Source organism: Rhinatrema bivittatum, chromosome 3 (assembly GCF_901001135.1).
Source record: "Rhinatrema bivittatum chromosome 3, aRhiBiv1.1, whole genome shotgun sequence".
NCBI classification, from domain to species: Eukaryota; Metazoa; Chordata; class Amphibia; order Gymnophiona; family Rhinatrematidae; genus Rhinatrema; species Rhinatrema bivittatum.
This window is the reverse complement of record NC_042617.1, coordinates 25,525,590-25,539,538: the sequence shown is the minus strand read 5'-3', so window position 1 is coordinate 25,539,538 and position 13,949 is coordinate 25,525,590. Positions and strand designations below refer to the sequence as shown.

The following is a 13,949-nucleotide window of genomic DNA, read 5'->3' as shown; positions in this document are numbered from 1 at the left end:
TTTCTGTTTTGGTGTGATTGAGAGTGAGGGATAGTTGTGAGAGTAGGTGTTTTATTGAAGTTAGGTGATCGTTCCATAGCTTTAGAGTGTGCTCATTGGAGTCTTTGATTGGGAGTAAGATTTGCACATCATCGGCATATACATAGTGCATCAGTCCTGTTTCATTTAGGAGCTTGCACAGTGGGGTCATATAAATGTTGAACAATGTGGAGGATAGGGATGAACCTTGTGGTACTCCGTGGGGGAGGGGGATTTGCTTGGATTCAGTGTCGTTGAATTTGACCTTGTATGACCTGTTGGATAGGTAGGATTTAAGCCAGCTGAGCATTGTGCCTTGAAGTCCGATTTCTTTTTTTTTTTTTTTTTTTTTAATTCTTTATTTATAAATTTAATTCTTTATTTATAAATTTTCAAAAATTACAGACAATAATATTTTGAACTTTACATTATTCAAAAGAATCTTTTGAATATTTTCTAGGTATTCAGGACATTTTATATAGAAATTACATAACCATTCATTTTTCTAAATAAAATAAAAAATACATCCTGAAACCAGTTACAATACCAGTATTTGGGGAACCTAAAGCAACAAAATTAAACATAAATAAAATCTATCCAAACTGGATTCATTATAACAGGAATTTAGGTAGATAATTACTCTTATCTTTCCAACTTGGAACAGGTTTAGACAGTGTTACCCTCTCTTTGGTTTCTTCGCTCTACCAAATATTTCTCTAAATGAGACAGATCATAGTAAACATATCTTACCCCCTCTACCCGCATGTCACATTTACATGGAAATCTTATCATTATTTGTATGTCAAAAGTTCTAGCTATTTTAGCCAGAGCAATGAACCTTTTCCTTCTTTCTTGTGTCTCTTTAGAGACATCTGGATATATCCAGATTTTTTTCACCCAGGTATAGAGAGGATCTTTTTATCATAAAGGCTTTTAAGACCTTATCTCTGTCCAAAGACATCATAAATTTAACTATAAGGGTTCCCCTCATCTCCACCTGGGTGGTATATGAAGTTTCAATCAGGTCTGTTATATTTAAGGAAACTTCCACTTGCTCTGTGTTAATTTTCTTCTCATTAATAAAATAAGCATTTGTGATTTGTGGAAAGTTTTCAGGCAACCATGTAAAGATTTCTGAAAAATAGTTTTTTAATTGTTCTTTAGGCGAAACCATACGACATTTAGGGAAGTTGACTATTCTTAAATTTGTATATTTTAAGTGATTTTCTATTACTTCTACCTTTTTATTTAAAGCCGATTCCCCCTTAATGATCGAGGATTGTACCTTTTCTATAGAGGAGATATCCTGCTGTACCTTAATCAAAGTTGTCCCATAGTTTTGCACCATGGGACCTAGATTTACTAATACATTTTGCATTTCATTAATAGTGGTATTTAACTTCATAATATTATTTTGTAACATATTCATGGAGCGCCATAACATTTCCACCGTCACTAGTTTTGGAGTGCCAGGTAATGCATCAGGGGTTAGAGGTAAGGGAACATCAACACCTTGTACTTGGTTCACGTTATTCCCCGAGAGGGAACTACTTGTCCAACCTTTTGTTGTTATTGAGGCCTTAGGTCTGACCATAGCCTCTCCACAGTCCTGCACCTTTTTAAGAGAAAAACTCTGAGAGTCCTTACTCTGTTCTTGAAGCATTAATGAACCATGGTCCTCCTCGAACAGGCTCAGCTGCTCCATCGGGTTCCGTATGGCAGCTGTGCTAGAAACCTCGGTCATAATACTAATTCTTGGAGGTGGGGGCGTAGTTGGAGCCCTGGGACTTAGACTCACCTCTCCCAGTAAGGGTGGGGTTTGCTCATCCCCCACTCTTACAACGGGACACTCCAGGGTTACAAATTCTACCGGTGGAAAAAAGGTTGTCATTGTTGTTTGCAATGGGGGAGGTGCCGTGGGGGTCGAGGCTTCCATTCGCACCTTTCCCTTCCGCTTTGAATGCGGCATTGTTACATAAATTGTCGTAAATAGTGTCAAAACAAGAAGACAAAATTTTTTTACTCAAGTGGCTTTAGTTTTCTTAGGATTTGGAGGTTGTTGAATCCGTCTTTCAACCAGTTGTTGATGTGTTTCTTGAAGTTTAATTGGTTGTCTAGCACGACGCCAAGGTTCTTTACTGTGGAGAGTGTTTGGTTTGTAAGTAGGTGTGAGGAGGGGGATCGGTGAAGGGGGGTGGGGAGGGTTTGTTGGATATGTATAGGATTTCTGTTTTGGTGTGATTGAGAGTGAGGGATAGTTGTGAGAGTAGGTGTTTTATTGAAGTTAGGTGATCGTTCCATAGCTTTAGAGTGTGCTCATTGGAGTCTTTGATTGGGAGTAAGACTTGCACATCATCGGCATATACATAGTGCATCAGTCCTGTTTCGTTTAGGAGCTTGCACAGTGGGGTCATATAAATGTTGAACAATGTGGAGGATAGGGATGAACCTTGTGGTACTCCGTGGGGGAAGGGGATTTGCTTGGATTCAGTGTCGTTGAATTTGACCTTGTATGACCTGTTGGATAGGTAGGATTTAAGCCAGCTGAGCATTGTGCCTTGAAGTCCGATTTCTTTTAGTCTGTGTATTAACGTTTTGTGATTGACTGTATCAAATGCCGCTGATATGTCAAGGAGGATGAGTAAATAGTAGGTGTCACAGTCCAGTCCTCTGAGGATTGTCTGAGAGGGAGAGTAGTAGTGTTTCGGTGCTGAGAGAGGTTCTGAAGCCGTGTTGGGCAGGGGAGAGTATATTGTGGGTGTCCAGGTGTTCAGAGAGTTGACGATTTACAATTTTTTTGAGGATCTTGGCTATGAAGGGTAGGTTCGAGATTGGTCTGAAGTTTGCTAGATCAGTTTCATCGAGATGAGGTTTTTTGAGTATTGGTTTGATGCTGGCGCATTTTAGATTATCGGGGAAAATGCCTTAGTCTAGTGAAAGGTTGATTGGCTATGTGATTCGGTATTTGTTTAAGGAATTTTATGGGAATTGGGTTAAAGGGATGAGATGCAGGATTGATGTTTTGTATAGAAACATAGAAGTGACGGCAGAAGAAGACCAAATGGCCCATCCAGTCTGCCCCGCAAGCTTTCACAGTTATTTTTCTCATACTTATCTGTTACTCTGACAGCTGAGGTCAAGGCCCTTATTGGTAACTTTTTGGTTCAAATTTTCCTTCCACACCTGCCATTGATGTAGAGAGCAGTGCCGGAGCTGCATAAAAGTGAAGTATCAAGCCTAATTGGTATGGGGTAGTTTTGGTCGAAGCAACGTAATCGAAATGTGTCCATTTGTCATTGTTTGTGTGTGGTTCTGTTGTAACCTCGGTGTTTGTGTGGGGGGGTTTTTGTGATTAGATTTAGTATTTTATTGTTGAAGAATTGGGCCAGTTCGTCGCTGGTGTTTGTCTGAATGGCTGTTGTGAGTGAGTTTTGGATTGGTTGTGTGAGGTTGTTGACAAATACGGAGGGTTCTGGGGTTGAATTGGTGGTTATGTATTTTCACAGCGTAGTAATCGCGTTTGGCTTTATCTGTGTAGGTTTTGTAGATATACAGTATGGTTCTGAAGCTGTCTTTCAGCTGAGGATTGGGGTTTCGTCTCCACTTCTTTTCGGCTTGCCTTAGAAGGAGTTTGGTCTTCTTTAGTTCGGTGGTGTACCACGGTGCTTTCTGCTTGGTAGATGGTTTGAGTTCTTTCCTGATGAGTGGGCATTTGATTCTAGTGACTTCCGTGTTGATGTTGAGCCATGAGTCTATGGCGGAATTTGTGTTCGTTATGTTTAGGGATTTCAGAGAGTTTGGAAGTATTTCGATTAGGTCTTTGCTGGTGCATTATTTGTTGAACTCAATTAGTTTATTGCGCTTCTTTGGCTCCAGGGTGGGGTTTACTAGTTGAATGTTGGTTTGGATTAGTTTGTGGTCTGACCAGAGGATTGCAGTTGCTGTTGGTGGTATGTATTTTGAGATTTTTTCATTGGTGAAGATGAGGTCGAGTGTGTGGCCTGCTTTGTGGATGGGGGTTTTTATTATTTGTTTGAATAATATTATTTAATTATCCTAGGTCCTTGGAAGAAATATTTAAGAAGGAAACACTCTAGGGGTAGGAGGGAGAGGCACCCCCACCTATTGATCCCCTCACCTTCCAAAGCTGTCTCATGTCCCTCGTTAGGTCTAGGGCACCCTCCTCGCACCAGGCCCAGTTGCTGCCATTTTTCAAAATGGCACCAATCTGATCTTGCCCCTGCCATTTGACTGGGGCAAGGTCCAGGTATCAGACCCACATAACTTCTATTTCTTTTTTTTTTTTTTTTTTTTTACTTTTGGACAGTCGGGGGTCAGCACTGACCCCTGCTCAACCTTTTTTCAAGCTGCGGAAATCTTTTTTTTTTTTTTGTGTGTGCAGCCCTTTAAGGCGATGGTGTCCCTTGAGGTTGGGGGTCATCTTCACGTTAATAGGCCACTAGCTGTATTGGTGTTCCTGGTTTGTAGCCCAATGCTCTAACCACTAGGCTACTCCTCCACTCCAGTTTAGCAATATCAACACCTGTTGTGTGGGTGCTGCTTGTTTAGCAGCTAATTGCCTCTTGAAAAAGGCCCAAATATTACAATTAAATATAAAAATAGTATTCACTGTGAATTTTGAATTTTTGTAATTAAGGGAGTCCGCAAGACATCTCAAATTGTTGAAAGGAGTGCAGTAGTCATTAAAGGTTGAGAGCCACTATTCTAGCACATGTCATCGTTATGAGTTTAGATTTAAGAACCTAAGCATGTATCCCCTAAAGGAAAGGGAAGAGACAGAAAATATGATCGACGCAGTCAAATACTTCAAAGATATAAATGATGCCCAAGAAGTCAAACTGTTTCAGAAGACAGTATTCTAGAAAGAGGTCACAAGAGCAATAAAGAGTATCAAGAGCAATAAAAAAAATATATTGCTTCAGAAAAAGGATGGTGCAGGGAACAGCCTCCTAGTGGATGTAGTGGAAACAACAATAATAGAATTCAAGGAAGCCTAGGAATCCCTAGTTGCAAATAACGGAAGGGAAATCAACCAAAGTCTATGATATTGCACCAGGAAGTAAACTGGACAGACTAGATGGGATTGCAGCCTTTACCTTTCTCTATGTAAACCCAATGAAACTAGAAAACAATGCTAATTGTCTTATCATGTACCTAACTGGGGATAGAACTGCTCCCCTATGAGAAAAGACTAAAGATGTTAGGGCTGTTCAGCTTGGAGAAGAGACGGCTGAGGGGGGAATATGATAGAGGTGTTTAAAATCATGAGAGGTCTAGAACAGGTAAATGTGAATCGGTTATTTACTCTTTCGTATAATAGGGGGCACACCATGAAGTTAGCATATGGCACATTTAAAACTAATCGGAGAAAATTCTTTTTCACTCAACACATAATTAAACTCTGGAATTTGATGCCAGAGAATGTGGTTAGTGCAGTTACTGTAAGTGGGTTTAAAAAAGGTTTGGATACTTTCTTGGAGGAGAATTCCATTACCTGCTATTAATCAAGTTAACTTATAAAATAGCCATTGCTATTTCTGGCATCAGTAGCATGGGATAGACTTAGTTTTTGGGCCAGGTACTTGTAGCCTGGATTGGCCACTGTTGGAAACAGGATTCCGGGCTTGATGGACCCTTGGTCTGACCAGTATGACAATTTCTTATGTTCTCTTATAGTACTGACTTAATTTGATTATATGTATTGACTCGTTACTTTATTCTTCAGGACCCAGATGTAATCAATTCAGCTCTGCCCATAGACTATGGTCCATCAGTGGAAGAAACAGAAAAAGTCTCTATGCGTCCAGAAGACCCTAATGGAATTCCTCCACTGTTAGTCATTCCTGTTCAAGAAATATTGGGCAGTGGACAAAACTCGCCATCTCCTTCTGCTTTACTGTCTCCCAATTGTGATGACCAACTTCCAGTGAAAACCACAATCACTGATCACCTATCAAATACAAGTGCTGGGTCAGGGGTGGTGGAAGGACACTTTAACATGGCATATACCCAGTCGGACCTACACATTGACTCCCACAAAAGTACAGGAAACAAGCCTACCAACCTCTGGAATCCAACCTATGGTTCCTGGTTTGCAGAGAAACCAACTGTAAAGAATATTTCTCCACCGGAGAAGCATCAGCCAGAGAAAGAGGATCTGGAGAATGAGAACAACCACAGTGTCCAACATGTTATGGCTGCCAGGGTGCCAAGGTCTTCTCTACTATTAGAACCTTCTTCACTAACTTCAAATGTTCAGGAAGTGCCTCTGTTCAGACTCCGCCACTTCCCTTGTGGGAACATCAATTACGGCTATCAACAAAGAGGTTTGCCATTAGATGCCTCAGCTCCGTCTTGCTCTAATGATTATGAAGACTCTGTTCTTAGAAATAAGGGCAATGTAGCCCACCAGGAGCCCTGAAATGTGCTTCACTGTTAAAGTTTGCCATTTGGGACCAGAACTCTTTAACCTTGAAAACTATGTCAGTATTACAAAAGAGACCGAACAAGGCTAACTTTCCATTATGTGCCAAGCTGCTCTAAAGTGACATGATTTCAAATTGCATTTTCAAATAGGTCAAGTAGTCCAGGGATTGTGAACTCCAGCCATCTGAGTGTTAGATGCAGGTTTTGATTCCAGGAAATCAACAATGAATTTTCATGAGATTTTTGACTGAATACAATGGCTCAAGTTATTCGTAAATTTACATTTTTTTAACTGTCTTGAGACCATTAACTGAGGATACAGAGTTCACCATCCTTGAACTAGATTACTCAGAACTTTTAATTGCAAGGCCTAGCTTTGCTTGTATTACATCCTCTATGCATGGCCAATGTGCATTACTGTGTGCTTCTTTTCAACTGTGAGCTCAGCTTAAATGCAAAGTCAGAAGCTGCTAATGGAACGAATTGCTTACTAAACCAGTGCTGAAACAGAATGGACATGGCCGGTGCAAGAGTATTTGGCACCCTAGGTGGAGCTTCAGTCATGCATCCCCCTACCCCCAGCTTAACAATTGGCAGAGGCTCCAGCATAGCGCTCCCTTCTTTGGCAGTCTTGGCTTTCCCCCTGTGGGCCTTGTGCTGGTGGGGATTTTGCTGCCCCAAAAACTTTGCCGCTCTAGGCGACTGCGTAGTTTGCCTAATGGAAGCACCGGCCCTGAGAATGGATCAGCAAGTTTTATCTTGAAAAAAAGGTGATGATCATCAAATAAAACAGCTGTAAAGACTTGATTTCACTCTTACTGTCACAGCATTATAAAAGGTAACAGAAAACAATTAGTGAGAGACCAAAGGAGATGTCATCAAGGCACCTGCTGAAGATCACTAACTAACCAGGAGCGGACTGCACACAGAATAACATTACTATTATAAGCTATCATTTGGAAACTATTTAATAATACTTAAGTATTTCTCATGTTGGCATGTCGCAAAAATAAAAAAAGAGAGTAATAAGATAACCAGTTAGGAAGCATCATTCCCACTAACATTTCATCAGGATTCGATTGCTTACAGGACAATGCTTTATAATAAATCTGTTGGCACCTTATCTGCATGCAATAAGGCCCCCGGCATACTAAAATAATGCACGTCCATTTATACTGGTGCAAATTTGTCTGCTTGAGAGCAGATATAATAAATCACTGCATACATCTGATCAACCGAACCCCTCCTTGCCTCAATAAGGTAACAGAACAGAATAGTAAAGCCGAAGACCATTTGCAGAGCCCAGGATGGACTTCTTCTAAGGGTTCAGAATGCTTCGAGATGACAACAACAACAAAATTAGAATCCAATAAAGACAGGGGTAGAAGGTCCTGAAGGAATCAATTAGCATGGCCCCCTGCCTTAAGAAGGATCCGGTGTACCTAAGCCACCTCATACAGGCGCTGATCTAATCTGCTCTTCAAAACCTCTAATGAATGAAGACCCAGCCACTTCAGTAGGTAAATTATTCCAGAAAGTTCTTCCTGCTGTCCAATCTTAATCTTCCGTGCAGCACTTTAAGTCAGTTACTTCTTGTTCTCTGCTGGAGGAGAAAGAGAACAGCTGATCACCAAGTGCTTTATAATCCCACTTATTTATGTACTTAAATACTACCACAATCATACGGTGAAGAGACGAAACCATCAGCATAAATTCACAATCAAGGAGGAATGGTCAACAAATTGTGATGTCCACAAGTCTTGCATCAAGTTAAACAATAGTATTTAATACTTCTTATGATGCGTCAAAATGGCGGTGACTTGACTTCAAGCAACGCAGTCATTTTGATACCTCATAAGAAGTATTACTCTTGCTTAACCTGATGCAGGACTTGTGGACATCACAATTTGTTATCCATTCCTCTTTAAATACTACCATACAATTCACCTTCAAAGGATTTCACTTTTTTCTGCACCAGGTAACTTTAGAATCTGAATGTGGGAAATAATTTAAAATAGCTCCATATCCATGAAATAATATGCCTTTTAAGTATTGTGTACCCCTCCAAAATAGGTTAACTGGAGTAGTCGGGACCATACCCTCCCCAAATTGCCTCCCACTTATTCGGGGAACACACAGACAGTGACGCGTCGGTCTCAGTTTGAATCAGTTTTATTAAATGATTAACAATGAATCTAATACAAGTATCAAAGTGTCAGCCCCTAGCCCTAGCTTCCCCCCCTCCCCCCCACATACACTCTCCTTTACCAGAAAGATGACCTTTGAGGCCAGTGCACATTTGCTAAACTTTGACTCCAGGGCCATTGGTAACAACTTGCCCTCTTCTGGCCGCCGAAGTGGAACATCAGCAGTCCCAGCCATACGACGTGGGGCCTGCTCCTGCCTGAAGGCAGAATCCCCGTGGCCCATCATGCATCACAAGGCCTTGTCTGTATGATTCCAAGAGTCAGAGGCTGCCCTGGCTCATAACCCTGGGCCACTGCCCAAGTGGCAGCTCTCCATCTGCTGGCCTGTTTGACCCCTCCCCTCTACTTCAGAGGTTCAAACATCCACTGTGACAGCAATTCAGTTGTAATTATCAAGCATCCCAAAATCAGTTCCCACTCCCCCATTGCACACTCCCCCATTGCATCCTCGGCATCCAAAACAATTCCTACCTATGTTAACCTAGCAGGCAGCTGCCCGTAGGATGGATAGCAGATGGGACGGGTGGCTGGGTAGATGGGTTACAGACAGCTTTCATGGCAGGCAGCAAGCCAAAATGGGAGTGCATCGGACTCTCTTTAATTCTCCTGCAAGCTCCATCCCCATTCTTCAATGGTTGGCTAATCATCATCCCCAGAAGCTGTCCACCCATTGCAATGTCACTGTGGGCCGCGTGGCATGGCAAGACAGAACTCAGAATTTCCAGGCAGCCACGTGGTTTGTATTGCCATGTGGCTTGTTAGCAGGAAGGGGAGGCACATTGCTGTCCTGACCATGTGGCAGGTTCTGGACACATGCAGCCCTCTCTCCTTCCCCCTGACACTGACTGGCAAACCACCCAGACTGGAGGCCCCCTCCTCCAGAGTAGTAAGTCACCCACCTTTCTGAGGGGGAACCAGGAGGGACGTATTCAGCCTGGTAATGGGGTGAGATATTGGAAAAGGGGGAGGCCAAGGAGCCTCATTACCAGAGACACCCACATACCTGTGCAAAAAGGGAGGGGCTGCGAGCATGGCGGCATCAGGGCCATTCTCCTCCAAGGCCCCCCCCCCCCCCCAATCCTCTGCATACAGACTCTCCCCCCTTCTGGGAGGACACCCTGACAGTGGCACCAGTCTGAATTTGGATAATTGGCCACAGCTTTATTAGATGATTGACAAGGAATCTAACATAGGTGTCCAGGTGTAAAGTCTCTCTCCCTAGCTCCCCACCTCCTTTGGCAAGCAGATTCGCTCAGCAGCCAGCATGCGTTTGCTAAGCTTTGAATCCAAGCCCATTGATATCAACAGGCCCTGCCCCAGCCACCCGAGCAGAATCTCACCAGATCTGCAGGCAGCACCCCCATGGCCCATCATATATTGCAAAGCCTTCCCCGTATAATATCCTGTGCTGTAGACTGCCCTGCCTTGTAGGGATGTGAATTGGGCTTCGGACGATTGAAAATATCGTTGATATTTTCAAAATCGTCAGAAATCAGGGGCTCCCCCAAAACGATAGGAAAACCCTACGATATTGTTCGTGGGGGTTCTCTTATTGTTTTGGGGGAGGGCGGGAAAAACGGCACACAAAAATAACCCCTAAACCCACCCCGACCCTTTAAAACTAATCCCTTAGCTTCCCCCACCCTCCTGACCCCCCCCCAAAAAACTTTTTACAGGTACCTGGTGGTCCAGTGGGGGTCCCAGGAGCGATCTCCCGCTCCCGGGCCTTCGGCTGCCACTAATCAAAATGGCGCCAATGGCCCTTTGCCCTTACCATGTGACAGAGTATCCGTGCCATTGGCCGGCCCCTGTCACCTGGAGGGAGCACTGGATGGCCGGCGCCATCTTTAAAAATGGCGCCCCCCCCCGGTGTCAAGCATAATTGTGCCTTGTAAGGGGGGAAAATAACCCCCATAGCCTGCTGCAGCCGTGAGGCAAGTAACCTCTACCCAAGATCCCCTCAGCATATGCACAAGACATTTAAGAACAACCTCATCCCCAACTCTGACAAGGTCTGATTCCAGCTCTAGAGACAGCAGGAGCAGCTCCTGTACCAGGAGGGGTTTGTTGCTTCAGGGAGAGAGCTCTTCAGAGCAGTTGGGCCCCAACAGATCGCTCAAGGTTATGGGATGATCAAAGGAAAAAAAAAGTAGGTAACTCTAACTGTGTCTTTCTTTCCTTCCCACTCACCCCAGCTCCCAAGTACTCCTAAGCAGATTTTTTTTAATGAATAGACTCTTATCCCATTTAAGAGGACAAGAGATATTTTCATGCCAAAAATCACTTAGGGATTTATCTAAAACAAGGGAATGACCCAGCCCTCATCAATAGATTAATTATCCCCTTGCAGGCCTTTGCCAAACTAACATTAAATACACCACATAAATTTAAAGAACTTTAGTTTACACATCCCTACTCTCTTAGCAACCTAAATTATCTAAGAGCACAACAATATTAGGATGCAGATAGCAGTCCTGCAGTGAGATGGGAGCCTTCCAGTCTTTTGCACCAAGTGCCACATGTATGATTAGCTACTAGTTGGTGAAAGGTTGCATGTGTGTCTGGTGCAGAAATGCTCCTGGCTCTCAGAAAAGGAGTCTGATATCTGGAGGCTAGAGTGGCAGATGTGGAGGAGCTGAGGAAGACAGACAGGTATATAGAGGAGACTTACAGAGACATAGTAGCTAAGTCCCAACTTCAGTCTGGTAGCCCCTGTGTGCCTTAGAGGAGCAAGGTTATCTGGATGGAGAGCATCAACTTGAAGTAACAGAAAGTGATCCTGTAGCTAGGACCTGCTCTCCAGGTAATGCATTGACCTCTTGCATCGAGGATGAGTTTCCAAGAGTTTGTGCCATCAAAGTTGGTGATTCAGTCATTAAGGATGTAGATAGCTGGGTGGCTGGGGGACATGAGGATTGCTTGGTAACTTGCCTGCCTAGTGTGATAGTGGCGGGCTTCATGTGTCACCTAAACAGGATTTTAGACAGCGCTGGAGAGGAACATGTGGGCACCAACAATATAGGAAGGTGTGGGAGGGAGGTTCTGGAAGCCAAATGTAGGATTTTAGGTAGAAAATTGAAATCCAGAACCTCCAGGGTAGCATTCTCTGAAATGCTCCCTATTCCACACGCAGGTCCCCAGAGGCAGGAAGAGCCCCGGAGTCTCAATGCATGAATGAGACAAGGCTGCAGGGAAGAGTGCTTTAGTTTATTTAGGAACCAGCAACATTTTGGGGAAGGAAGAGCCTATTCTGAAAGATGGGCTCCACCTTAAACAGAGTGGAACCAGACTGCTGGTGCTAATCTTTCAAAAGGAGATAGAGCTTCTTGCAAACTAGAACATGGGGGAAACCAATAGTCACCTGGCAGTGCATGGTTCAGAGAGATGTATCTTCAAAGAATAATAAAATAACAGTTGAGTTAAGGCATCTTGATAGAGAGGTTCCAATAAAAATATAGGTAGCTCATTTGCCTATAACTAAAGAACAGATTGAGTTATAAGATTCCAAATTATCACTGTCCACTGCTAAGAAAGATGTATATACAAATAAAACATATACCTTGAAATCTATGTATGCTAATATTAGAAGTCTAAAAAGTAAGATGGAAGAGTTAGAGTGTATAGCACTGAATGAAGAGCCAGATCTAATTGGCATTTCAGAGACCAATGGGACAGTGCTATACCAGGGTATAAATTATATCGCAATGGTAGGGTGGATCAACTTGGTGATGGTGGTGCTGGAGGGGTCTGAGGGGAAGGGGATTTGGTGCTTTATGTTAGGGATGGCGTAGAGTCCAATAGGATAAAGATCCTGAAAGGAGATTAAATGAACAGTAGAAACTTTATGGGTGGAGGGGAAGAGTTTAGTGGGGTATACTGCCATACACCTGACCAAAATGATCAGATGGATGATGAAATGCTAATGGAAAAGAGGGAAGCTAACAAATTTGGAAGCACAGTAATAATGGGAGATTTCAATTACACCAATATTGACTGAATAAATGTCACATCAGGACATGCTAGGAAAGTAAAGTTTCTAGATGAAATAAATGACTGCTTCATGGAGCAGCTGGTCTGGGAACTGATGTGTGGAGGAGTCAGGATTCAGTGTGAGAGGTAACAGCAATGGGACCGCTTGGCAATAATGATCATAATGTGATCAAATATGAGCTAATGACTGGAGGAGGGACATTAAGTAAATCTACTGCTCTAGCATTTAACTTTTAAAAGGGAGACTTTGATAAAATGAGGAAAATAGAAAAAAAAAGTAAAAGGGTACAGCTACAAAGGTTAAGAGTTAAAACCACGTGTAGACATTGTTTAAAAATACTGTCTTGGAAGCCCATCCAGATGTATTCCAAGCATTAGAAAAGGCAGAAGGAAGGCCAAACGGCTGTCAGCATGGTTAAAAGGTGAGGTAAAAGAGGCTATATTAGCCAAAATAAGTTATTTCAAAACTTGAAAAAAGTATCCAACTCAAGAAAAAAGGATAAGCATTGGCAAGTTATATGTAAAACATTGATAAGGCAGGCAAAAAGAGAATTTGAAAAGAAGCTGGCCAGAGAAGCAAAAACTCATAATAAAAGCTTTATAAAATATATCCAAAGCAAGAAGCCTGTGAGGAGAGGAGGTTGGACTGTTAGACAATCACAGGGTGAAAGGGGCACTTAGGATATACAAGGTCACAGCGGAAAGACTAAATGAATTCTTTGCTTTGATGTTTACTGAAGAGAATGTTGGGGAGATAACTGTGCCAACAATGTTATTTCATGGTGATGATTTGGAAGAACTGAAACAAATCACGGTGAACCTGGATGACGTAATAGGGCAGAGTGACAGACTAAGAGAAGCAAATTGCCTTTACCGGATGGCTTACACCCCTTAGTTCTACAAGAACTAAAAAATGAAATCACTGATACTATTACTTGTAATTTGCAATCTATCATTAAAATCATCTGTTGTACCTGAAGACTGGAGGGTGGCCAATGTGACACTGATCTCTAAAAAGTGCTCCAGAGGTGATATGGGAAACTATAGACTGGGAACATGATTTCAGTGCGAGAAAATTGTAGAAACTATTCTAAAGAATAAAATCCTAAAACATATAGAAAGATAAAGTTTAATGGGACTCAGCCCAGCATGGATTTACACAAGGGAGGGTAGATATTTAAAGCTGGCCGTGTAAGTAACTAACAGGGTCATTCATCAAAATGCATTATGGCATTAACGCCCATGATAACGCCATAATGCAAGCTATAGTTATCGCAGCACGAATGT

General features: G+C 42.5%; 1 protein-coding gene across 1 annotated transcript in view; it reads left to right on the top strand.

The window, feature by feature from the left end:
- ALK (ALK receptor tyrosine kinase) overlaps positions 1-10,190 on the top strand; it is a 248,482-nt gene extending 238,292 nt beyond the window's left edge. Inside the window, 1 exon segment of the mRNA XM_029593009.1 lies at positions 5,765-10,190. Coding sequence (XP_029448869.1) covers positions 5,765-6,460 — 696 coding nt within the window. The 3' untranslated portion in view covers positions 6,461-10,190.
- The last annotated feature ends 3,759 nt before the right edge of the window (positions 10,191-13,949 follow it).